The sequence below is a fragment of the Muntiacus reevesi genome, chromosome 3 (assembly GCF_963930625.1).
Source record: "Muntiacus reevesi chromosome 3, mMunRee1.1, whole genome shotgun sequence".
NCBI lineage: Eukaryota > Metazoa > Chordata > Mammalia > Artiodactyla > Cervidae > Muntiacus > Muntiacus reevesi.
In genome coordinates this window covers 106898429-106924422 of record NC_089251.1, presented here as the reverse complement: position 1 = coordinate 106924422, position 25994 = coordinate 106898429, and the positions used below count along the sequence as shown (strand labels likewise).

The 25994-nt window shown below is 38.6% G+C and overlaps 1 protein-coding gene and 1 non-coding gene across 4 annotated transcripts in view; both read left to right on the top strand.

Annotated features, from left to right (window-relative positions):
• The window catches only part of USP48 (ubiquitin specific peptidase 48), a 70604-nt gene that overhangs the window by 29486 nt on the left and 15124 nt on the right, over nt 1-25994 (top strand). The window contains exons 9-21 of one of the 3 annotated variants that reach the window (XM_065930001.1): nt 4205-4384; nt 7281-7406; nt 8351-8500; nt 11870-12067; nt 12848-12962; nt 13549-13679; nt 16990-17061; nt 23216-23340; nt 23506-23628; nt 23925-23986; nt 24259-24369; nt 24982-25112; nt 25471-25577. In XM_065930001.1, the coding sequence (XP_065786073.1) occupies nt 4205-4384; nt 7281-7406; nt 8351-8500; nt 11870-12067; nt 12848-12962; nt 13549-13679; nt 16990-17061; nt 23216-23340; nt 23506-23628; nt 23925-23986; nt 24259-24369; nt 24982-25112; nt 25471-25577 (1631 nt within the window). Of the gene's footprint in view, nt 1-4204; nt 4385-7277; nt 7407-8350; nt 8501-11869; nt 12068-12847; nt 12963-13548; nt 13680-16989; nt 17062-23215; nt 23341-23505; nt 23629-23924; nt 23987-24258; nt 24370-24981; nt 25113-25470; nt 25578-25994 lie in introns of all 3 variants that reach the window. The other 2 variants (XM_065930000.1, XM_065930002.1) reach the window with 2 other exon arrangements.
• Nucleotides 4570-4674, top strand: LOC136165884 (small nucleolar RNA U13). The gene has a single exon (XR_010662847.1). It is a non-coding gene; the product is annotated as a small nucleolar RNA U13 (small nucleolar RNA).

Below are 25994 nucleotides of genomic sequence, written 5' to 3'. Positions count from 1 at the left end.
AGCATCAGGGTCTTTTCCAATGAGTCAGTTCTTCTTATCAGGTGGCCAAAGTATTGGAGCCACCAGTATTGACACTGGAGCTTCAGCTTCAGTGTCAGTCCTTCCAATGAATATTCAGGACTGATCTCCTTTAGGATGGACTGGTTGGATCTCCTTGCACTCCAAGGGATTCTCAAGAGGCTTCTCTAACACCACAGTTCAAAAGCATCAATTCTGCGCTCAGCTTTCTTTATAGTCCAACTCTCACATCCATACATGACCACTGGAAAAACCATAGTCTTGACTAGATGGACCTTTGTTGGCAAAGTAAGGCTTTGCTAGCATCACTACTATATCTCTAATTCCTCATAAAATTAAGGGTCTCCACATTGCCTCCATTCATGGTTTTAAAAAATATTTTATCAGAAACATTAGATGGCCTAGTTGCAATATTTATGCTGTAACTTAATTACTTTCTTCTTTGGTAGTCCTTATCTTACTAAACAGGATGATTCTTGTTAGAGAAAAGAAACATCTTGCCCTTTGTTTCTCTCCTGCCCTTACTGGATGGACCATTTTACTTCTGTTTTAAGATTGACGTTAATGTTTGTGAAATTTTTAATACAGAAATTACATCATAACCTCTGTCTCCATAAAAAGGTTCTGGTGGCAAGCCATAATCTAAAACCTTCAAAAGAAATGATTGGGAAGGTGGGGAAGTGATAGTTAAGCCTTAAAATGCGTGATACTCTCTAGTCAGTATACTGGAGTTTAAAATTTATGCCTGTGTGGTTTCCCTGGTGGTCCGGTGGTTAAGAATCCACCTTGCAATACAAGGGACATCAGTTTGATCGCTGGTCTGGGAAGATCCCGCATGCTGTGGAGCAGCTAAGCCCGTGTGCCACAACCACTGAAGCTTGTGCGCCCAGAGCTCACGCTCCACAACAAGAGGGCCACTGCTGTGAGAAGCTGGCACGCTAAGAGCAGCCCCCACTCGCCACAGCTAGAGAAAGCGCGAGTGCATGACGGAGACCCAGCCCCGCGCCCCCCGCCGCATCCACAGCTGTGGAGGGGGACAGCTGCTCCCAGGCGCTCTGTTGCCGTGCTGTTTGGCTGGCTGAGTAAACTTAGCAGGAGCTCCCTGTCTGCAGTCTGCGTCCTGCCTCCTCTACATAGTCAGTTATTCGAAGTTAGAGAAGCCTGGTTACTTACTGGTTTCTTGGGGGTTAGGAATGTAGGAAATGTACAAATTATTCCTTCTTTTTTTTTTCCTTGCCGTTTGTAGGACCCTAGTTCCCTCACAGTGGATTCAGGAATTGAACTCTGGGCCACGCTCCAAATCCTAACCACTGGGCTGCCTGGGAATTCCCAAATTATTCCTTTCCTTGACTCCAGTGTATGATTTCTAATAGTTCTTATCATGATTCAGCTTATCATGATTCAATTTATTATACATTTGTCCAATTCATACTGTAAAGAATAACACTTCCACTTTCATATTCTTTTTATTTTTCCTGTATTCTTATGCCTATGTGTCTGCACATGTATATATCCACACAAAACAGAAAAGATAGATCTAAAAAGGTGATCTGTTTTTAAAAGGAAAATTTATTTGTTTCTTTAATAGTGAACCCACAGATACACAGATGTGTAGACTGAGGGATTCTCATTTGTTGAATATTTACCTGCTTACTGTCTTAACTCCTGCCATATTACTTGGGGATTTTAATATACCTGTAGACAACATTAAGTCTGAATAAAGTTCATTGACTTTTGGAAGAAACCACATAAATGTAGTTATTAAAATACTGAGATTTGTAATACAGTAATAGAAGTGAAGTCAAAGTCACTCAGTCATGTCTGACTCTTTGCGACCCATGGACTATATAGTCTGTGGAACTCTCAAGGCCAGAATACTAGAGTGGGTAGCCTTTCCCTTTTTCAGGGGATGTTCCCAACCCAGGGATCAAACCCAGGTCTCCCACAATGCAGGCGGATTCTCTACCAGCTGAGCCATAAGGGAAGCCCAAGAATACTGGAGTGGTAGGTTATCCCTTCTCCAGCACATCTTCCTGACCCAGGAATCGAACCAGGGTCTCCTGCGTTGCAGGTGAATTCTTTACCAGCTGAGCTACCAGAGAAGCCCTTTAAATGGAAATAGATATGCCAGACAAACATCAGTTCCTTTTCTGTTCTCATACCATACAAAAAACTCAAAAGAAATAAATGATCTTTTAAATTGTTTGCCTGAAAAGCCCACAGCTTAAGGATTTTCATAAAGTTGGAATTATAATTCTGTACTTTTTTTTTTTTTAATGAATTGATAACTATAAAATCAGGTTATCTGCAACAGTGATAACATGATAATAAAAACTGGTGTCTATTGGTAATAGTCATAGTTACTGCTAATACTTCTGTGCTTTACTGTCTTCAATAATAATAATTTGAGGAATCATTTAATGATTTGATGTGTAATAATTTGAGGAATGCTGCTGAGTGCCGCTGTTGCAGAGTCTTCACCTGACCTGATAACGACTTCTCTGCTTCAGTGATTTTGTCTTCCACCTTTCCTCAGCCCTTCTGAAGGCCATGGCCTACCTTGTCTTTCTATAGTTCAAATATCGTATATCTTGTTCCACTCTATTTTCCTCCTCTTGTAAGAATGATAAAATAGAAGACATCCATAAAAATTAAAATACAAAAATAAACGGTTCAGAGAATTATCACGAAGTGAATATCTTCCTGAGTACCACCCACTCCAAAGCTTCCTGTGTGATCCGCCTGGTTGCAGTCTCCTTCCTCCTGAAATAGTCTGAGTTGTCTGGCAATCACTACTTTTTTTATATTTTTGCTTTAGCATTTTACTATATAAACTTGTACCCCTAAACATTATAGTGTAGTTTGCCCTTCTGCTTCCTGGGATATTGCCAGGTGAAGCCTAGCCCATTGTTAAATCTCAGTGTCCCTCCTCTGCTTGTTCATCTTGGCCATTGGTGGCTGGAGAAAAAATCATTGATATGTCTCTGTATTTTGAAGAATTTCAAATTTATATGAACGAGATCTAATTTAACAGTTTTGATCTTTTAACTGGATCAGTTCATCTATTTACACTCTTGTTAATTTATACTCTTAGTTCCTCTAATTAAAATTTGCATCACTTGTATTAAGGTTTCCTGTCACTTGCCTGTATTTTCATGTTTCCCACTTCTCTAAACATACAAGCCTAATTTTATAATCCATGACTGACATTGTTGGAATATTATGTAAGTTTCTTTTTGCTGTCCCATTTGGTTATTTTAATGTTACCGGGTCTTCTGTACCTGGTTATCTCTGGAAAGTTTTTTATGTTATTTTTATTTTTTACTTTTTGTTGCACTGTGTGACATGTGGGATCTTTGAATCCATCCAAGCTCCCCCGCAGTGGAAGCACAGAGTCTTAACGATTGGACCAACAGGGAAGTCCCTGGAACGTTTTTTGTGGAGATTCACTTAGGGCTGAGATGAAGCCACCTCCTCGAGAGACGTTAGGTTTCTTTCTGCCAGGCTCCTTGGGGTCCCTATGAGTGCGGTATCATCGCAGATCAAGTATCAGTGCTTAAGGCTGCCTTGCTCACGCATGCTGTGAGAACTGGCCCCTTTTACTTGTTTATTTTCAGTGAAGGCATCACAGCCAGTTCCGTGGGTTATTTCAGTACTTTGGGGGGTCGCAGTGGGTCTTTTGTGGTGCATGGGCTCTGTCGTTGTGGCGCAGGTGGGCTCAGCTGCCCCATGGCTTGTGGGACCAATGACTTATATCTGATTTTTTTTAAGAAAACATTTCTCTTTTTTTTCTAGAAATAATAGCTTTTTGATTTTGCATTCAAATCTTATTAGTTTGTGTGTAGTTAATTTTTGTAAGAAGTTAGAAAATATGAACAACTGATTCATTCAAGCACATGGCTCAGTCTGTTAGTGCCTGAGGGGCAGTATACTGCAGAGTAGCCTTGTAACCCTTAAGTGCCCAGAACGCTGTAGCTTTGCATCTGCAGAGGGAATATAGAGTTGACACAGAGAGGTGATAAAAACAATGACTACCACGTTATTTTATGAGACTAAAGTTTTAAAATCTAAGATGACATGTTTTGGATTCTACTGGATTCATAAAGAACTGTAAGCGTTACAGTGCAGGCTGAGGAAATAATGTCATTTAAAATTTCTTTCACTTTTTCCCCTTCTCCTTTCCTAGGTGGGTCCTATGTGTATGAACTCAGCGCGGTCCTCATACACAGAGGAGTGAGTGCTTATTCTGGCCACTACATTGCCCACGTGAAAGACCCACAGTCTGGCGAATGGTATAAGTTTAATGACGAAGACATAGAAAAGATGGAGGGGAAGAAATTGCAACTAGGGATTGAGGAAGATCTAGGTAAAACCTTTAAGTTGTGAGTGCCCTTTTAAAATATAATTTTATTTTTTTTTAACAAAAATGTCTGTGAGAAATTATTATGGCCCAAAATTGTTATGGACTATCAAGGCTATTTGCATTTCTTAAACACATGAAATCTCTGAACTTTTATAGCAATGTTTGGATTTTATCAAAAATGATTTTGGACCCTTTTGTAGTTCATGAGCGTGACGATTGGGTGTTCACGCTATTGTGTGTTGCGTGCCTCCCTCCAGACCTTGTTACGACACTGGCACATTGCCCATCAGACGTGACAGAAAAAAGTGATTTTGCCCCAGAGATGGTTCCGTAATGTCCTGTTTTTAGTACAGTGTGAAGTTGTATGTTTCATTTTCAGTTAACAGGTTAATTGTGGGCAGCTAGGAAAAAGGGTGGTTAAGTATTAAGATACAAACTATGAGTAGCAGATTTAATATAGTAGGATCAGGACTATATATTTCTCTGGGTCAGGACATATATTTTTGAGAAGTAAGTATAGTAGAGGAACTTTGTTCTCTGAACAGTATCTCCCCCTCCCTGTTAAGCGACTTACCCCAACCCTAGAGTGTGGAGCCACGCCTCTGTGGGGAGTAAGCTGCTTACTGTTCCGTGGTAATGAGGTGTGCCATAAAGCGTGCCTCCTGCAATAGCTTCTAGTATACAGTTCTCATCACCGTGGTTTTCGTGGGCTAAATACCTGTTTATTGTATAACATAGAGACAGTTCTGATAGGAACCGTCTTGGCTGAAGTTTTAATCACTTACTGTTTGTTGCTGGGACTGTGGGTTGCAAATAGGGAAAAGGAATGGGAATGGTTGGCTGTCCCCCGTCACTGTCCTTTCTTAAGGACCAGTACCACTTGCCCAGGCAGAGGACCGTGGCCGTTGACATTGGCTTTCAAGGTGGGCATGGGGAATCTTGCTGCAGATAGTCGTGTAGCGGCTATGTTGTAATTTGAAGGAATATTTTCTTTCTCTCTCTTTTTTTTTTATGTGCACCATTTTTTTTTCATCAGTTGTACCTCCCTAGAGCTTGAAAAGTGAAAGTGGGAGGTATGTTGGACTTACCAGTTGTGAGTAGTGCTCCACCTAGGTGTGATGCTACAAGTATTTTCTAATTTTAAGTCACATTTTAGATACATAGCAATGTTGCTCCCACTTGACCTAAGAATAAGAATACTCAAGCTCTTAATTAACATTTGCTTGTATTTTTTCTTATTGTGATATTCTTAATAGGAACAAAATTAACATTTAGCTTTAAATTGTGAATAATTAAACTTTAGTTTTATTTAACTGTTCTTTACTTGAGTTTTTTGATGTTTCATTTTTAGTAAGAAAATCATAGCACTAAGAGCATTGCTAAGGCTCTCCATATAGATAGTCTTAAGTTTTAGAGCATTTCAAGAGGAAGACACTCTACACGAACCCCATTCCAGTATTTTGATGCCTCATTATATGCAGCATGTGCATTGCTACTGTTATGCTTTATCAAAAATAGAGAATCGTTATTAAATTCCATTAGTCATTTATTATTCTCTTGTGAACGTTTATGAATCATTTTATATTACATCTTACACAAATTAATGAACATCTTAAATCTTAATAGTTTTTAGTTAGAAATGACCAACAGCTTTTCCTTTTACTTGCTGAGATTTTTAGTTCCCTGCTACTGTAGTCTTCAAGCTTTTTTGCTCCTGTATTCTCTGAGAAATATTGAACAACTTTCGTATTTCACTGCACACTTTAAAATCCAGCATTTTTCATTGTAAATTTAAGTAGCTCCCAATAATATAACTTCTGACAAATTATAAATATTGAAACAAACTGCAGCATTATTACTCTTGTATCCAAATGAAATTATATAACATAGAGATTCCATACAGCCACATCATTCTTTTCAAAGTTACATGAACTGATATTTTTTGAATGACAGTATTTTTTTTAATATTTCCTTTTTGTTGTGTACTAGTGTTTCCATCGCCCTGACCCTAGAGAATTTTGTTCTGACGGAATATAATAAGTTTTCTGTAACTGTAAAGCTCCAAATAGTTAGAAAGTGCTTCTGAGGTTTTTTTTTGTTCATTTGTTTTTTGTTTTAAATAGATATCCCTATATATTTGATAAAACCAATACAGGTTTTAAAGGAATTGAAATTTAAAAGAATTGAACACAGCAAAATTTTACTGTGAATAAATCTTTTGATGAGATAAGACTTGTCACAGGATAGGAGGTTATATCTTTCTTTTGTAGAGTAGGAGACAGATGACTGAAAGAAGTGGAAACCATCAGTGGAACCTCAGCAATTTTAGAAAGGTACATTGGCAGTTGAGGATCTGGTACTTGATTTCCTCAGAACTGCCCATGCCCTCATGCCCATTAGAAAGTTATGCTGGGATAACCAAGCTCAATTTGAAGGTCACCTTCATGCGATATACATGCCATGTAAAACACTAACATTTTCTACTTCTGAATTCATAGAGATTAGTGGCTCATCTTAGCATTTCATTTCATTTTGGGGGAGGGGGGGAACATTTCATTTTGTTTCTTTGTGCAATTAAGCCTAGATTTATTTTTTTAATTTAAGACTGACAGGAAAATAAAATCTATATATTTGGTTCAGGTTAGTCATTGTGAAAAATAGCATCTTCTTTGCAGCTTTTAAAAATGGAATATGGCAGACATTGAGGGTTAATAAACATTCAAAAATTTATCCAGCCTGCAAAATTTGCCTTGCCTTTCAATATATCTTTAGTTTGTATTTTAGTAATTGTTATCTGTGATCACCACCGCCCCCACACTGCTTTCCCTCCCCTAGAAAAGAATGAGCAAATTATAGGAATTCTAATTTAATCATCTTTTGATTTCTCTTACCTCAGCAGAACCTTCCAAGTCCCAGACACGTAAACCTAAGTGTGGCAAAGGAACTCACTGCTCTCGAAACGCATACATGTTGGTTTATAGACTGCAAACTCAAGAAAGACCCAGCACGACTATTCAGGTACCAGGTACGCAATCTTCCAGAATTACTTAAGGCAAAGATTTTTGAATACCTTGCTCCAAGATCAATGATTAGAACAGGTGACTTTTGTCTATTATGATAGGTTGACTGTGTATATGGTAAATTGTGAAAGTGCATATAATCATAAATTTGATTTAAAGTGATGAATTTTTTTTTTAAGTGATGAAGTTTTAAAATAAAGGAGACTTTCACAGAGCTATTCCACTGGCCTCCCTAAAGAAAAACAAGAGCAATTAAAAAAAGAAATTCCTTTGGATAATAAAGATGAATTTAAAGAGCAGTTCCATTGTTTTGTTCAGCTTGTAAAGCAGTTGTGGGTTTAGCCACTTACAAATCTTCTACTGCTACTAAGTCGCTTCAGTCGTGTCCGACTCTGTGCAACCCCATAGACGGCAGCCCACCAGGCTCCCCCGTCCCTGGGATTCTCAAGGCAAGAACACTGGAGTGGCTTGCCATTTCCTTCTCCAGTGTGTGAAAGTGAAGTCGCTCAGTTGTGTCTGACTCATAGTGACCCCATGGACTGCAACCCACCGGGCTCCTCCATCCATGGGATTTTCCAGGCAAGAGTCCTGGAGTGGGGTGCCATTGCCTTCTCCATATAAATCTTCTCGGCTTAATTTAAAAAAAAAGGAAGAGCTGCTGCTCTCCTGAAGGCAGTCTAGTTGTCATTCTACCTGATACTGTGCCGTGCTCTGTGGCGCCATTTGTTTTGAATGGTGTTTCTGAGCCATTGGATGTTTCCAGTTGGCTGATATTATGGAGAACCAGCTCGAGGATCCCCCTGGTATTATTAGGGGCTGTCTTCAGCTTTACTTCTGCCTGCAGGTTGGAGGGCACCCAGCCAGCATTTGTTGTACTTTAGAGTTCAGCACGGTTCTTGGTCTTTGGAAAACAGGATAAAGGTTTTTCTGTCTTTCCTGTTCTGAATAGCCTTTCTTCAGGAGCTGGTAGATCGAGATAATTCCAAGTTTGAGGAGTGGTGTGTGGAGATGGCCGAGATGCGTAAGCAGAGTGTGGATAAAGGAAAGGCAAAGCACGAAGAAGTGAAGGAGCTGTACCAAAGGTTACCTGCTGGCGCTGGTCTGTAAGATATTCTGGGACAGCACTGTTGCCATGAGTGCCTTGTTTCCTTCATGTCCACAGATGTACATGAGCAAACGTGCCCCGCCCACCCTTACTTATAGCCCGTTAATGCCAGCTTACACCCCGTGCACTTACTGTGTAAATCAGCGTTAACGGAATGTGCATCATTCCGAATAATTCTTATCATGTGCTTTTACAAATGGGAAGCTCTTAATAAATTATGAGGCTTAGGTCAGCACTCTGCATATATAACTCTTACAAGTATTTCTAATTTGTGAGACATTAGCTTATTTTTAAAAGAAAAAAATCTGTTCAGGCTACAATGGAAGCAACTCACCTAGTCTGTTTCCTTGCATACTTTGTGCGCTAACAGTATTAACAGGCATTCTTTTATACGAGTGCTCGTTTTATGATACTGTTAGATTATTCTGAAATTGAATATCGAATAGACTAAGAATAGGAAAACTTTCTGCTGACACCTAATTTCTTAAGAATTATCCCACACAGTCCAGCTCATTCTTTTACTATGTATGTTTATTCAAGTCTATCTAATGCCTCATAAAGGAAACCTCAACTTTTTAAGGCTGGTATGCCATTTGTTAATAATATATTTTCTGTCATTTCATAGGCAATGCCCCATACCCAACTCCTACTTAAAAAAGAGATAGTTTTACTAATTTTAGAGAATAAATACTCAAGCATAATTGTACTTGTGGTTTTGTTGTTTTGATATCTCAGTTTTCCATTACTGGTATAACTTTTAGCAAAAAATGAATATCAATTGCTACATCTGTAAAAATATCTCAAAAGTTCTGTCTAAACTGTACCTTAATTTGATTCTCAGCTTTCTTTGTAACTTGTTATTCTCACTCTGTTTCAAGAGTTGGGATTATCATAAAGAGTTAGGCTGACCTTAATTTTACTGGAAACAGCTTGGAAGTGAACATGTAATTCAAATCGCTAAATTTATTCAAAGGAATTGGTACCTCAAAATCTATTCTGGACTTTGTTCATAGTTTCCTGGATTCACAGGACAAGAGAAAGGACTTACTGGGTCTATAAACTAAAATGCTATTTTTGAGTCATGCTTTAAAACCTCATGGTCCAAAGATGTTACGTGTCAAATTTACACTATACTCCTCTTGGCTGTTTTCATTCTACCTATAAGAACCTGTACTTATGTTCTTCGAATATGTATATATGTTATCAATACTCTTGCCAGTTATGAGCATTCTTTTTCATATTTACAGTTAGCATACGTGGTAGAAAGTCCATATTTTCCTAAAATATTGTCGATCTCAAAATTAATGACCATGGTTTTGTGCTGCCAATCAAATCTTGTTATGTTTTTTCCTAAATCTTTGTGAACATATTAAAAGAAGGGTCATTTACTATAAAGTATGAACCTCACCAGAAACCAGAACACTTTTGGCCCTTTTTATTTAAATTGAAATAAATTCTTTTTTAATAATCCTAAATTATCTCTAGGTAAGTTCTTTCAGATATTTTTGATGCCATGGTCTTTCTAGATTTCATTCCTTTTCAAAAGAAAGTTCCTGTTTAAAATCCAGGCATTTAAAACTATATATAAGTAACTTTGAACCATAGTATACATTTTCCTTTGGTAAATATTTTAATAGCTGTTTTCTTATTTCATCAGATGCTGAGATTTTTATACAGTTTGTTATCCCAATTGACAGAGTTCTTCCTCCTGTTAGTTGATTATCCATGCTTTGGAATCACAATAATAGAGAACATCTTTGAGAAACTGCCAGGAGTCTTTGTTTAGTGTAGACCCCAGTTGTTAGGGAGACTCTTGGTAGAAATTGATACAGCTCTTTCAAGGTTTTTCTGATCTTCATATCTTGTATTGATAGCCTTGAGATTGCTAAAAGTTTAGCCTATGGGAACTCTCCCTGGGAGAAGATCAGCTATGCTAAGAGTTCCTTTTTGCTCTTTTGGATAGGGACCATTCCACACCATTATGTTTTGTAAAATGCCCCAGTCACATTGCCTGTGCTGAGCCTTAAGGTCTCCACTTTTATATATTGTGCAAATATACGATTAACTTTTCTGTATCTCTTTTCCTCCAACAAAGCTCAAAATGCTTCACATATCTTATCTTTTACATTCAGCAACATCCCTGTGAGGTAGGTGGAAGGCAGGTATTATTACCTTCATTTTACAAGTAAAAGATCTGAAGCATAGAGAGTTCAAGTGACTTGCTCAAGTTCAGTTTCTTGGTGGCAGAACTTGGACTCAACTTGTGGTCCGCGGGCTCTTCCTCTGCCGCTGTGTCAGAGCTGACCAGTCAGTTGCGAGGCTCTGTTTATGATATACAGTTTTAGCACAAATAAGGAATCCAACAGTTCTGAATTTTGTTTTTGTAAAAATTGAAATGTTTTACACTGAACTTAAAATGGAAGTTAGTTTTCAGACTTGTAAATTTCAGGGAAGTGTGAAATTGGTCAAAATGGGCTTTGAGTTGAATTGTCTATCCCTCAGATCTCATCAGAAATAGTATCATAATACAAATATATAAATTCAACCTCTGTATGTTTTCTTCTATGTTTTATGCTGGGACTCACTGGAGATCTTTGTAAGTAATCAAAGCTGGCCCTTTATCTTTAATTTTGGCTTTTACGGAACTCTGGGGCTCTGTTTTCCCAAATTAAAACTCATTTTGAGGTGTCTGGCTGTATCTTAATTTTTCCAACTTTGGAATCAATACATTTGACTCTGGTGCACTTCATCCTAGAAGTTGCTTAACATAGCTTAATTTCTTGAAATACATAATATGGATTTGTGTGGGGAAATCAACTACCTTTTAATCAATGTCGGTATCATCTTGGATGAAGAAAAGTTCCGTTGTTTAAACGGACTCGTGCAGTTGTAGCTGATTGAGGTTACTTTTTAACGTAAGACCTAGTCAGACTTCTCATTTTAACTTTCAGTTGTGTATCCCACGTGGATGACAAGTGTTTATGAAAATCACTGTGGGAGTGAGGCTCTGTGATTTGCGAACTAGCTTCGAGTGTGGCTTGTCACCAAGCTTGGGTGTCCCGATCAGAGCTCTGCTGTGCTATCCAGCAAGACACTTCTCTCTGTGGAAGCCTCTTTTGTAGAATGTGGTTAATAATACCAGCCGATCTTACAGGGCCCCATGCACAGCTCCTGGAACTCAGCTGAGTGGTAGTTAAATGCTGCTTTGTGCTGTACTCACAGACATCTTCCCTGAACAATGAGTCTTCTTGATTCTGCTAACTTTGGAAAGAGTTTGCATTGTCTTTTGAGGAAAATGAATGTGCCATTCAGTCTGAAGGCTGTAAAAATACATAGGCTCTTTTCCCTTGCTTTCTTCCTCAGAGCCCTATGAATTTGTCTCTCTTGAGTGGCTGCAGAAGTGGTTGGATGAGTCAACACCTACCAAGCCTATTGATAATCATGCTTGCCTGTGTTCCCACGACAAGCTTCATCCCGATAAAATATCGATTATGAAGAGAATATCTGAATATGCGGCTGACATTTTCTACAGTAGATATGGAGGAGGACCAAGACTAACTGGTAATACGAGCTGTCTTCTCTGCTTAAAAAGGGAGTGCTGCATTAAGTCATCATCATATGATCTTTTTTTTAAGTGTTTGTTTATTTTCGGTGCCGAGTCTCAGTTGTGGCATGTGGGATCGTCACTGCTCCTCATATGGTCTTCATAATCATTTGACTCAAACTGTGCTTAGACCTCATCTTCCGTGTACTTTGCAAAAATGATCTGCTACCTCAAGTAAGAGTTAAGAAGCATCAAATATGGTATATTTACGACATTAGAAAAGAAACTGATACTGCTTATTCAGTTCTGTTTTGTTTTCTGAGAAAGAAGACAAAATAGGATACATTTGAGAAAGCCATCTAGTAGTGTTTTATTATTTTATTCAGTACCCTTCACAGTATTGATCTGGTTGATACCCACACGAAGGTCTTAAACAATTAACATGACATATAGAGTTGTCAGATACATTGATTGCTCTCCCCTCTTTTACAGCCTCCATTATTTGACGGTCTGGCAAAACTTGCATCAAACTCTTGTAAAAGGTTTTACTTTGTGTCGCAGACAGTCAGAGCACATTATAACGTTTTATAACCAATGTTCCCTATGCAGGATAGCCCTATGGCTGTCTTGATATTTTTGTCACCAAAATAATTTAGGACGTATACCAGTTTGCTGAATTGTCAGAATTAGTGACTTTGGGTTAAAATTCTTCATTGCTTCATGAAGTGCTGAAAACAATTTCATCACAGAAAACCTGTCTATGAATACACTGTCTTTTCTCTCGTTTTCTGTCTCAGTGAAAGCCCTGTGTAAGGAATGTGTAGTAGAACGTTGTCGTGTGTTGCGTCTGAAGAACCAACTAAACGAAGATTATAAAACTGTAAATAATCTGCTTAAAGCAACAGTAAAGAGGTATGTTACATGGTGTATGTTGTTTCATAAGCAAAAAAGCCAAGTAGCTTATCATTTATGGATAATAGAGACTTGGGATCTTTGGAAGAAAGGAGGTGATGCGTGATTAGCCACCCCAGATAAATTTTGCAGTGATCGCCACTGAGGCAAAGATAAAGAGAGCCGAGTGGCAGCCCTCCTGGCTCTATTCCATCCATCATAAAGGTGGAAGCAGAGATATGGATCTGAGGCCTAAACAGCCCAAGGCCTGGTGCTCGCCTGTGTCACGGAATCATGAAATGCTGATTTTGGAAAACCATTCTAAGGGGAAGATCCCCTGGAGAAGGGAATGGAAAACCATTCTAGCAGGCTGTAGGGCGTCCCCTTGAGAGAGGCTGAAGTAAGAATGTTAACAAAGTATGTGTCTGACTACCTGAAATTTAATAGTAAGGAGTAAAAATGGCCAACATAGGTTAAAAAATATGAATGCGCAGAAGCAAATATTGAACTTTTGATTCAATTTTGTTGTGATCTTTATAAGGAAAGAAGGGAGAAGGATATCAGGAATGTTGCTTGCATAATTTTGCATTCTCTCTTTATTCCACAGCAATGATGGATTTTGGGTGGGAAAGTCTTCCTTACGCAGTTGGCGCCAGCTGGCTCTTGAACAGCTTGATGAGCAAGATGGCGATGCAGACCAAAGCAATGGGAAAATGAATGGCAACACTTTGAATAAAGGTAATATTTATCAGTAAAACCTGTTTGTAGGTGGCTGTGAATTATACCACAAAATTGTAAGCACTTGTTTGTGGTAAAATTGTTTTGGGGCTTCCCTGATGACAGTAAAGAATATGCCTGCAATACAGGAGACCTGGGTTCAATTCCTGGGTCGGAAAGATTGCCTGGAGAATCGCATGGACAGAGGAGCCTGGCGGACTCTAAAATTGTTTTAATTCCTTCCATGTAATTTCTAAGACAATTTTTTGATGTCTAAAGCACTCAAAAATGTCTCAGAACAAATAAAGGATTTGTGAGTGAGCAAGGGGCATTCCTTACAACCTGACCTGCTTTGGGCTCTGGGTCTCTATAATTAGTCCCAAGAAAAATTATTTTAAATTTTGTTCCAGCTAAAGTTTTTAAGAAAAGTCTATTGCAAATTGCCCAATGTATAGTTTATTAGCCACACTGAAAGACTGAGTTCGTTAAGTGAATGACTTTGAACTTGTGTATTTTTCATCCAGGGGAAACAGGCAGGTTTTGAATAGCATTTTACTTATAAATTCTTTGGAGTTTTCTGGAGGTATGCTTGTAAATAGGAAAAGATATTCATGTTAGTCAACCACTCAGTTTAATTTTGTAATCAGTATTTTATAAGATCATGGGAAGTTAAGGCATTAAAACCTTTTAACTTTAAAACAGAAATTGTTTAACAGTTTATTAATTGAGAGATACAATTAGTGATCCATAAATTATTTCATTTAACTATCTCCAGATATTAGTATTTACCTACATATATTATTATTTTAATATTCTTAACCTTTTACTGAATTATTCTGTGTTTACTGCATTTGAATAATTGTATCATTTTATTTGATATGGGACTTCTCATGTCATTCTTTTTCTTTTTAAGAATGTAGAAACACTAGAAAGTGAAAATGACTCAGTTGTATCCGACTCTTTGCGACCCCATGGACTATAGCCCATGGAATTCTCCAGGCCAGAATACTGGAGTGGGTAGCCTTTCCCTTTTCCAGGGGATCTTCCCAACCCAGGGATCAAACCTAGGTCTTCCACATTGCAGGTGGATTCTTCACCAACTGAGCCGCAAGGGAAGTCCAGGAATACTGGAGTGGGTAGCCTATCCCTTCTCCAGCTGATCTTCCCAACCCAGGAATCAAACCGGGATCTCCCGTATTGCAGGCGGATTATTTACCAACTGAGCTATCAGTGAAGCCGAAAGCCACTATTAATTTTAAACTGTGATTTTTTAAAAAAATATTTAAAAATTTGAAGAGTGTTTTTATTTCGGTTAATGTATTTTATTGTGCTGTATACTTCATGAAGTTAACATTAGTTTCAATTTTATTTTGTATTGTTTTTAAAAAGATAGTTTTAAATATAGTCAATGTATTATACAACTATATATGGTATATGACTTGTGCATTGTATATCACTGTGCTGTATACTTAAAACTTCCATAATGCTGTACATCAACTACTTCACTAAAAACAAAGATTGAAAACATTACTTTTAATGTGTCATGTGACCCAGGGTATTAAATATCTTATGTTCTTTCAAGCCTTTTTATATGTATATCAGTGATCTTTCCTTTTTTTTCTTCTTCTCTTTTTTTTACATTATAGCCGATTTACTGTCTTATGTTAGTTTCTTGGGTACAGCAAAGTGATTAGGTTATACACACATGCACATTCTTTTTCATATTATTTTCCATTGTGGTTTATCACAGGATGTTGAATATAGTCCTGTAGTAAACAGTAGGAACTAGTTGTTTATCCATTTCATATGTAAGTTTGGTCTGATAATCCCAAACTCCTAGTCCCATTCCTCTCCCACCTTTCTTCCCTTTGGCAACCACCATCTATTTTCTATGTCCGTAATTCTTTTTCTGTCTCATACATTTGTGTCACCTTTTGGGTTCCAGTGAACCTTCATTTTAAGTAAAGTTTGATGCCATAATAGAAAATGCCTTGATGTCCTAGATTAAAAACATTTTCATGTTGCTTTCAGAATAATAAAATGCTTCTCATCTCCCTCTTCCTCCATTCAAAGATTTTAAAATCTTGAAGCTAGGTAGAAGTAACGAAGTCTTTCTACCAGATGTCCCTGTAAATAGTGGGTTTTCAGAATGATGCTTCCATTGGCACAGTTGCGGATCTTCCTTTACCAAGACATTCAGTGTTTTAAAATCTAGTGACTAAATTTCATTGAGTGCATATATTTATACATTGAATATATACGTGTATATATAAAATATACATTGATGTGTATATATATAAATTGGATGTATATAATATATATAATATACATTTAATATATGATATATATTGAACGTGAATATATGAATGAATAAATGTCATATTGAATGTATATATAATATACATTGAATATGTGTATGTATATATTGAATGTATATATTTACTTATTTAACTTATTTCAGCTTTTTGCACTTAGTTTGTAAACACAGATGCAGTACGTGCTTTGCCTAATTTTCAGATTGTGTGCCACAGATTGAGGATCAGGAGACAGAGACACCTGGTCATGTGTTTTTGCCCATTTTTCCACTTGAACTTTTTTTTTTCCTACTTGAGCTTTTTAATGACTCTAATTAACAAATAAATTTTAAGTTAAATTTATTAATTTAATTTTAAGTAAATGTTCTTTATATATGTTAAGTATATTAAAAATGTGTTATGTGCTTAACCTGGAAAATCCATGGATCACTATTCTAATCTGTTGGTGCTTAGGACTTATTTTATGTGAACCTATTCCCTGGTATATACAACTACAAATTGACAGTTGTCACAGTGTAGACAAGCAGGAAATGCAGCCATTGTAAGAGAACTGGTAATAGGAAAAGGAGTGTTTTAATTATGTGTGTTTAATATTAAAGTTTGAATCTTTATTTCATTAGCCTTATAAAGCTCTCTTTTGTTGCCCTAAAGGATCAATGGATGAAAGGAACATGACATATATATGATTATCCTGGTCTATGACACAGTATTCTGAGTACCTAGATTAGAATTAATGGAAAGATAGGTGAACTGTTTTTCAGCTTGCAAAAAAAAATGCATATTTTCTTACATAACTCAAATCTTTAAAAAGTAAAACTGCCATTCAGAAATTGTTCTTTCCTTTTAAGGGAAAGATGAAACACTTCTTAGCTCAACTGTGTCAGAATCACCTGGGTCTAATTTTTAGAATGTTTTAAAGTTTTCTGTGTTTGAAGCTGTGTGGAGCAGTGTCTTTGCTCCTTTGAACTTGAAATGTAACAGCTAGAGGAGTTATTATGTGTGTATCTTTTGATTAGATGAATCGAAGGAAGAAAGGAAGGAGGAGGAGGAGGAACTGAATTTTAATGAAGACATTCTGTGCCCACATGGTAAGCCAGAAGCGTAAGACTTCCTTTGTTAGTGTTTAGCATATCATACACATTTTGTTAAAAGTATTTTATACCCAGGGATTACGCCCAACATGGCAGACATGGTGGAGCAACCGGCTTTCTAAACCGTCGGTGATCTCATGGTTCTGTTCTCTTCCTCTCTCCAGCGGCGAGCTTCTGCTGCCTGCTTTCATGGCACTGCCTCTCACACCTTTTCCTACAAGAAAAACTGTAAACACTACAGGATAGAATTTCCCCACATTTTAGAGGAGAGAATTTATCACTTGTCACATTGAAGGGCTTTCTGAGCTTGAAGGAGAATTTCAGTTATTTCCCATTTCTGTGTCTATGTCATTGTCCAAATTTGAGCACTTTGAAGACAGCATTTTTATATTCTCCTTAGGGCTGTTTCTGATTTAGTTTCTTAGACATTGATTGACTAGCTACTATGTACTACATGCTCTTAGTAATAGTTTCCAAATCTTTATTAATCCTGTGTATTTGTTTATGTATGTATTTGGTTTTAGTGAGAGCTCACTTGTAATAGATGAGGTTTCTTTTCCCACCTCTTTGGAGAGGGACTCATTATATATACCGTACGGTTTCCCCTTGTCGGCACTCTGAAAGCCAGAAAGGTATCTCCTTCTCAGAGCCTTCTACTGAGTAAGTTCCCCACTGACTCTTGCTTCCTTCTTTCCTCTGCCCGTCCCTCCCTTCCCTGGGAAAAACTGCCCACAGAGACACTGGGATGTCAGTGGTGGATCTCTTAACCCCTGTTTGCGTCTCTGGTTGTGTGCTCACATACTGCGAGTACGCAGAATTCTTTTTTTTAATTGAAGTATAGTTGATTGATTGTGCTGTGTTACTTTTGTGTGTGCAGCAGCCTGACTCTGCATATGTGAGTGTGCACATCTGTATTCTTTTTCATTATAGGTCATTATAAGGTATTGAGTACAGTTCCCTGTGCTTACTGTTTGTCCAGTTTATATGTGGTATCATGTATCTGCTGGTCTCAAACTCCTTATCCATCCTCCCTCTGCCCTCCCCTTTGGGAACCATAAGTTTTATTTCCTGTGTCTGTGAGTCTATTTGTTAGGTAAGTTTGTTTGTATAAATTTTTTTTTTTTGTATTCCACATGTGAGTGGTATCATATTATATTTGTCTCACTTACTTTCCTTAATAGGACAATCTCTGGGTCCATCCATGTTGCTACCAATGGCCTTATTCACTCTTTATTTTTGGCTGTCTGGGTCTTCACTGTGGTTCTCGGGTCCCCATTGCAGTGGCACAGGCTGTGGGCACACAGGCTTCAGTAGTTGTGACTCTCAGGCTCTAGATCGCAGGCCCAGTAGTTTTGGCGAATGGGCTTCATTGCTCCAAGGCAGATGGAATCTTCCCGGACCAGGGACCGAGTCCACATCTCCTGCATTGGCAGTGGATTCTGAGCCACTGAGCCATGAGAGAAGTCCTATTTCATTCCTTTTTTTATGACTGGGACTAATACTCTGAATTCTTGTCAGTCCTAATCAGTTCCTTATATTAGCTCTTCATTGCCTCATTAGGAACCCGTACTTGATGCCTAACCCTTGCCCTCATTCACGCCTAATTTTTTCTTTTTTGATTGCACTACGTAGCATGCACAGTCTTAGTTCCCCGACCAAGGATCAAACCCTTGCCCCTTGTAGTGGACTCACAAAGTCTTAATCAGTGGACCAGCAGGGAAGTCCCTAAATCAGTGATTTTTTTTTTTTTTTTTTTAATAAAGAGTCCTTGGTGATACTAGGGATAGTAGTTTTCACATGAGTGATACTTCCATGCCTGTCTTTCTAGACACAAACTCGCCTGCCTGTGCAGGAGATGCAGGTTCGTTCCCTGGGTCTGGAAGATCCTGGAGGAAGAAATGGCAACCCACTCCAGTATTCTTGCCTGGGGAGTTCCGTGGACAGAGGAGCCTGGCGGGCTACAGTGCATGGGGTGGCAAAGAGTCAGACACAGTTGATGCGTTACTGGAGCACAGTAGGAACACAAGTTTGAAAGCAGATGTGTAACCCTGAATGGTAGGCAGATTAAGTGAGCCCTAGAGGAAGGTGATGTGGACAGCCAGAAGTAAATTAGTTTTTCTCCTGATGCTTTCATATCAACTCTCTTTTTTATTAACCTTTTGCTGTAGATTTGCACAGAGCCTAAGTGCTTCCATTTTGAGTGTTGAGGAATCTGTAGTTAAATACTAAGTTTTCGCGTTGATGCTGCTTAGCAGGGCGATGGTGCCAGAACACCGATTGTCTTCCTCCCTCGCGCACTGACATTTGCTCTCAGCCCACCTCGCTCATCTTGTCATTTCAGTTTTACAGCTTTGACTAGAAAGCACGGCAGAGCTGAATGTGATTTCAGGACTTGTGCCATGCCCCTCAACTTGTCAGAAATGGTACATGAGCTGGTTTTTTTTAGATCTTCTAGCTTGCTCTGCCACCCAGAGCCGCTTTGTTGCTGCGCCTTGTTATCTCAGAGGTAAAAAGCATCGCCTCAATTCTTGCTTTTGTGGATATCACCTGTCAGCGTGCCATGTCCATGGCAGCAGGTTTCTCAGGTGCAGGATGTGGGGCCTCACATTAACGCCTGTTGCTGAGCTGCGGTGATGATCGTCACAGTACTTGCAAGCAACACGATGGTGGTTGGACATCTGCTGAATGTCGTGCCCAGTAGTTTTCTAAGTGTGTAGATGTTAACTCACTTAATCTGTGTAACACCCCCTCTGAGAGGCTGTTTTATCACTGTACTGATTCTCCTGCTGAGTAAGGGAACTGAGACATAGAGAGGCGAGTCGTTCGCTGAAGGTCACCGTGCTGGATGGTGAGTCCCCCCCTCGTTGTGCAATTGTCAGAAATGCTTTTCTTTGAGAATTTGAAGGACTTAACGGATCTTTCAGTGTACTGTTTGTCCAAAGCCCTTTGGAGACGGTTTTTGTCCCTTCCACTTTTGGCAGCTACTAAGATCTCTGTCCACAGCCCTGGGACGCTTCACCCTGTGCGGGTCCCAACTCAGGTACCGTGTGAGGTGCTCCGTGGACGCCTCGCACGTGTAGCGTGAGGGCGGGGGACTGCAGGCTTCCTCGTTGGGTGTCCCCACGGGGCTGTTTCACTGCAGATTCTCCATTTCATTATCTCCTCTCAGGCTGCTCAGATTTCTCCATAAGCGTCTTTTGTTCTTCTCCTGGAAACTGCACAGCTGACTGTCACTTCAGGGTTATAGAGAAGAGGGCTTGGAACCTCTGCCTTCTGTACGGAAACCTTCACTTTGCTGCGTGCATCTCAGCACGCTGCCTCACATCTCTGCTTTGCGTCCCCAGTCAGAGGCCCGAGATTTTGGTCATCAGAGCAGCTTGTGTCTTCTTCTGTGTATAGAGGGGGGCAGGTATCTTTAGAATGTATAGAAGAGGGAGTCAGAATATTAGCTGTCTCTTAAACAGACTGTAATTTGTTCCCTTCTGGGTACCCCCATTTCCTGGGTTTGTGGGGGCAGTTCTGTAGTGTAGTAAATCTTTTTGCTTCTTGACTTGTCGATTTAGAGTTCATTTTTCTTGCATCTCATCCATCCACCTTCTAACCTCCTATAATATCTGTTGCTGTTGCCTCTGTTCTTTTTTATCCTTCATTATGATTTTATGTCTTTCACTAAAGATCCCATTACTGTGGTTTTAATGCCATTTTAAAACATCATTTTTATCTAGAAATCCTTGTTTGAATTTTCATATTCTAAAGCTTGTGTATATTTATCACGGATTTTATGTGAACTAATCACGGATTACATTCCGTTAGGTGGTTTCCTGCTGTCACAGAGTTTAGTATTTACTGTGGATATTCCAAATCCATCAGGCTGTCTTATCCATTTCATTCTACATTTATTTAACAGTTAACCTTCCTTGTTAACTTATGTTGTTTACTACACTTGTTTACTAAGGAGCTGAGCAGTTTTTTAATTTATCTTCTTTTTTTTATTTTTATTTTTTTTTTTACAAATTCTTTGGTTGTTCTGTGACCCAGAATATTAGGATTTGAACTAGATTTTGTCAGGGAGGAGATTTATCCAGAATCTAAACTCATTGTTAACAAGATTTCTATTTTTACCAGAAGAGTCTTTGGGGATTACATTATCCTGATATGTTTGGTGAATTAAATCTCTCATGACTCGTTTGATCCGTGTATTCAGAGATGTTGCTTACAAAATGAATTTAACTTATTGGCTTTCTCTTAAGATTTAAGAGAGTGTTACATATTGCAGGATACAAGTCTGATTTCTAAAAATTCATATGTCTTGAGTAAAAGTTCATTGTTAGGTTAAACAATATCCAGATATATTAAATCATGATATGTTGACGTGAAGCTAAATTTAGACGCATAGCTAGGAGTAAGCAAAGCACTTTATCAACCAGCTTCTGACGGTCGTGTGTTAGAGCACTTTGCTGACTTTATAGATAAACTTGAGTTTTCTTTTTGTTTAATTACCTCAGAAATGCACATCCAATATTATAGCCAGTCATAAAGTAAAAAGCACCCTTACCCAAAAGAGAGGCAGTGTAGACTCCAGAGCCTTTGGAATCCTATTTAAAATATGTGTTTGTATTATTGTTTCCTTCATTCTCTCTCCCTTTCTGAACCAGATTTGTTTATACCACATATATGCAGACGAAGGGTCCTTTTAGTTAAAAAGAAGCCACTTTAAAAAGTGTAATTGCCTTGAAATTATTTTTAAATCAGTTATGGAAGTCTGCTTTAATCTTTTTTATAGCTGCATTATATTTCACCATAAAGGTGTACTAAATTGAAGTCTGATTATCCAGTTAGTGCTTAAAAAAATAATAAATTTCATAAAAGAAAATAATAATAATAATAAAATTTTTTAATTAAAAAATAATAATGATAAATTCCATAATCGTGTCTGAGGGTAAGCATTTTAAAGTAAGTTTTCATAACCTCAGAGGAAATTTGTTAACCTCCTCTTCAGAAATAAAGTTAATTTTTACATTGTGACCTATTTTCTCTAGTAGTAAATATATTAAAGCAGTGTAATCTTTTCTTAGGATTAGTCAAAGCTCACTAAGAGGAAGTGATGGATGAAAGTTAAGAAGATGCATTTTGAGGCATTAGAAACTATGGAGTTTAGATGAGACAGATCTGGTTTTATATGCCAGCTTCGTTATTCACCAATTATTGTGACCCTTGGTGTATTAATTTCTCTGATTCTTGATTTATTTATTATGTAAAATACATAAAGCAAAGAAGATAGTACATTTAGAAAGCCTCTGGCTTTCTAACTCTTATTAAAGCATGTAGGTATCTTGCCAGTGGCAGTAGAAGCAGTTTCCTTTGGAAACTTAAAGGTGTTTTTTTGGGTAATGAACCATATAGGTCCATGTATGCACTTCGCTGTCTGTTGGGAACAGCTGAAGCAGTAGAACTAGACTCACAAACAGCATGAGGGGTAGAGTGGGGAGAACGGCGCTGGAATGCTGGCAGTATCCGTGTGAACAGCTAATCGAGGAGGGGCTGATGAGGTTCAGGGTCACTGACATGTGGACATTCCTGTGACCTGAGGAAAGGAAGGGTGGTGGTGACTAGTACTCTGCTTGCTTCTTCTCTTCTCAGGTTTCTAAAGATCCGCAGGGTTCCGGTGTTTGCAGTAGTAATAGCAAACCAATTGGGTGTTGACTGGAGATGGTCTTCCGACTTAACAGTAGATTGCTTTACTATTTAACTGTGAGGATCGCCCAACATTTAAAATGGCATTTTGGTTCAGGGTGAATTTAGTAAAGTGGTAAGACAAAATGGGAGAAAATGGAAATTGTGCTGTTTGAATGCAGGTGGAGATGAAATGCTATTGGACAACCTCCACAGTGGCACCCAAGACCTCTGGAAGCCCTTTTATTGCTTCCTTCACTGGCAGGAAGAAAGAGCTAGATTAAGGACAAAGGGATGGCTAGCTCCTTTAGAATTAGATGAAATGAAAAATTTAGAGATTTTGAAGTTAGAGAAAATCATAGCACTTTGGAACAGAAGGATAAGAAGCCCTACAAATTTGTATTAAGTAGATTTTCGGAGGTATGTATTAACTTTTTTTCAATCTCCCCCCACCCCTTTTTTTCTCTTTTTGACCTAGGCGAGTTGTGCATATCAGAAAACGAAAGAAGGCTTGTTTCTAAGGAGGCTTGGAGCAAACTGCAGCAGTACTTTCCAAAGGCTCCCGAGTTTCCAAGTTACAGAGAGTGCTGTTCCCAGTGCAAGGTGCATGCCGCCCGCGTCCTGCCAGCTGCGGGGTCACATGTCTCCTCCCGGGATTGATTTTCCAGGAGAACTGACAATGCACTTTGAGTGGAGGTGTCGGGAGGCGGCAGGGCCTGTGCTGTCAGCTAGAGATGGTTGATTGCTTCCTGCTTGAATCTCTTTCAGATTTTAGAAAGAGAAGGGGAAGAAAATGAAGCCTTACATAAGATGATTGCAAACGAGCAGAAAACTTCTCTTCCAAATTTGTTCCAGGACAAAAACAGACCGTGTCTCAGTAACTGGCCAGAGGTATAATGATTCCCACAGAGGGGTAGAGTGCATCTCACCTTTGTAAGGCCCTTGCCAAGTTCCTGAGTGAACAGTGCTTTCAGAATAATGAGATCGTCTTTTTCTTACATTTGTGTAGTTTTCTAATCTGGAGGAATCTACTCTTCCTTGGGTTGCTTGTTAGAGGGCTCTATTTTCATTTTATTTATGAAACTTGAAAGGGAAAACCCACAGTATATGGAGACATTTTCTCTATAGGATTTAGCTTAAGAATGCAGTGAGTTAATAGATACTTTTGTCTGACTTTTCTGTTCCAGGAAACAGATGTCCTCTACATTGTGTCACAGTTCTTTGTAGAAGAGTGGCGAAAATTTGTCAGGTAGATACCAAAGGTTACCCATTTCCCGTTTTTTATTGTTGATTATACAGTATTTTTAATTCATGACTCGTGATCATGGTATCTTACTTTTTACTATAATAGCCTATACTGAAACCTTTTTTTTCTGAGAATTTAAATGAATAACCCTGAAAAGTACATTTAATTATTAATATCCTTGAAAAATGTCTCTAATTTTAAAATAATCATAAAAAACCTTCTCTTCAGTCATGCCATAGTGAAGTATATTGATCGTCCTTTTTTCCTTTGAGTAGGAAACCCACCAGGTGCAGTCCTGTGTCATCGGTTGGAAACAGCGCTCTCCTGTGTCCCCACGGGGGCCTCATGTTTACATTTGCTTCCATGACCAAAGAAGATTCTAAACTGTGAGTTTCTTCTCTTCATGCGATGTTTGTTTCTGATGATTAATAGAATGTGTTTAGGAAATGTCTTGTCTGACAGTCTATTTTAAGAACTGATCTTTTCTTGAATTGTAGGATTATTTCCTCTGGTGTAACTAGAGGGTGACTTGTCTTTTTTTTTTTTTTTTTTTAAAGACTGCTTCTTGTGTTCGCTTTGGCAGCACATATACTGGGGAAAAAGACTGCTTCTCCATGAAAGTCAGGAGGCTGCCTCAGGCTACTTGCTCTTATTTCTCCCCTCTCCTTCCTGGAGCCGTGCTTTCTCTTTAGAAATTGCTAGTACCCAGGACAGTGTCTCTAGGTTATGTCATTACCTTCTGTAGCTAACGTCTTTGCTCAGCTTTGGTTTTTGAGGTTTAGCCGTGGTGATTCATGTGACTCCAGTACATTTAGTTTCACTGCTTTTTTTTCATACAAAAGAAAGTTATAGCGTACTTTTATTTGAAAAACTACCATTCCTGTTGGTATATCTTTTCCTTCTTAATTTCTTTGTATTAAATAGTGGTTTTGATAGTTTTGGTTTACAGATGGATTATGTCCTTTTGTCTTAAAGCATGTTGTGTTTTTTTTGCACAGTATAGCTCTCATATGGCCCAGTGAGTGGCAAATGATACAAAAGCTCTTTGTCGTGGATCATATAATTAAAATCACGAGAACTGAAGGAGGAGATGCAAACCCTTCAGAAACACAGTATATTTCTGAGCCTAGTAAGTATTCATATCACTTTTGGTTTATGTAGTTAAAAGTTACAATTTTAGCAGGGAGGGAAAGAGCATGTCACTATTGTATTCTCTACTTAAAGATCTTGTGGTGGTCCATTCTATATTCCTTAGCTGGAGAGTATCATATAATGACCGTATTTGTATGTTTGTTGACAGTAAATGAATTTACTTATTTGCATATAATAAAATACAGCCGTTAAAAAATAGGAGTAGTAGTTTGATAAATACTCTCTGGTAACTTTGAAATGTTCCTTTAGATCTTTCATTCTTTGGTAGTAATTCCTCAGCCACTGCTATTTTACCTTTTTTTAAAAAAAAAAAAAACCACCTTTTTTCTTCTTAGAACTCTGTCCAGAATGTCGAGAAGGCTTATTGTGTCAACAGCAGAGGGACCTGCGTGAATACACTCAAGCCACCATCTACGTCCATAAAGTTGTGGATAATAAGAAGGTACCGGTTCGTCTTGTGGCCGTGACTAGTGACGATCAGGCTTGCTTTTGGACTTGTTTGATTCCACTGAGCACTGCCTGGAGTTGCCTTTGACGGGTGGAGCCGTCGGACTGGAGCGGAGAAGGGACAGTTACATCAGCTTATGTGGGTCTGTTGTTTGGTCACTAAGTCACGCTCAGCTCTTTGTGGCCCCGTAGACTGCAGCACGCCAGGCTTCCCTGCCCTTCGCTGTCTCCCAGAGTTTGCTCAGACCTGTATCCACTGAGTCAGTGATGCCATCCACCCATCTCATCCTCTGTCATCCCCTTCTCCTCCCGTCTTCAATCTTTCCCAGCATCAGGGTCTCTTCCAATGAGTCGGCTCTTAGCATCAGGTGGGCAAAGTATTGGAGCTTTAGCATCAATCCTTCCAGTGAAT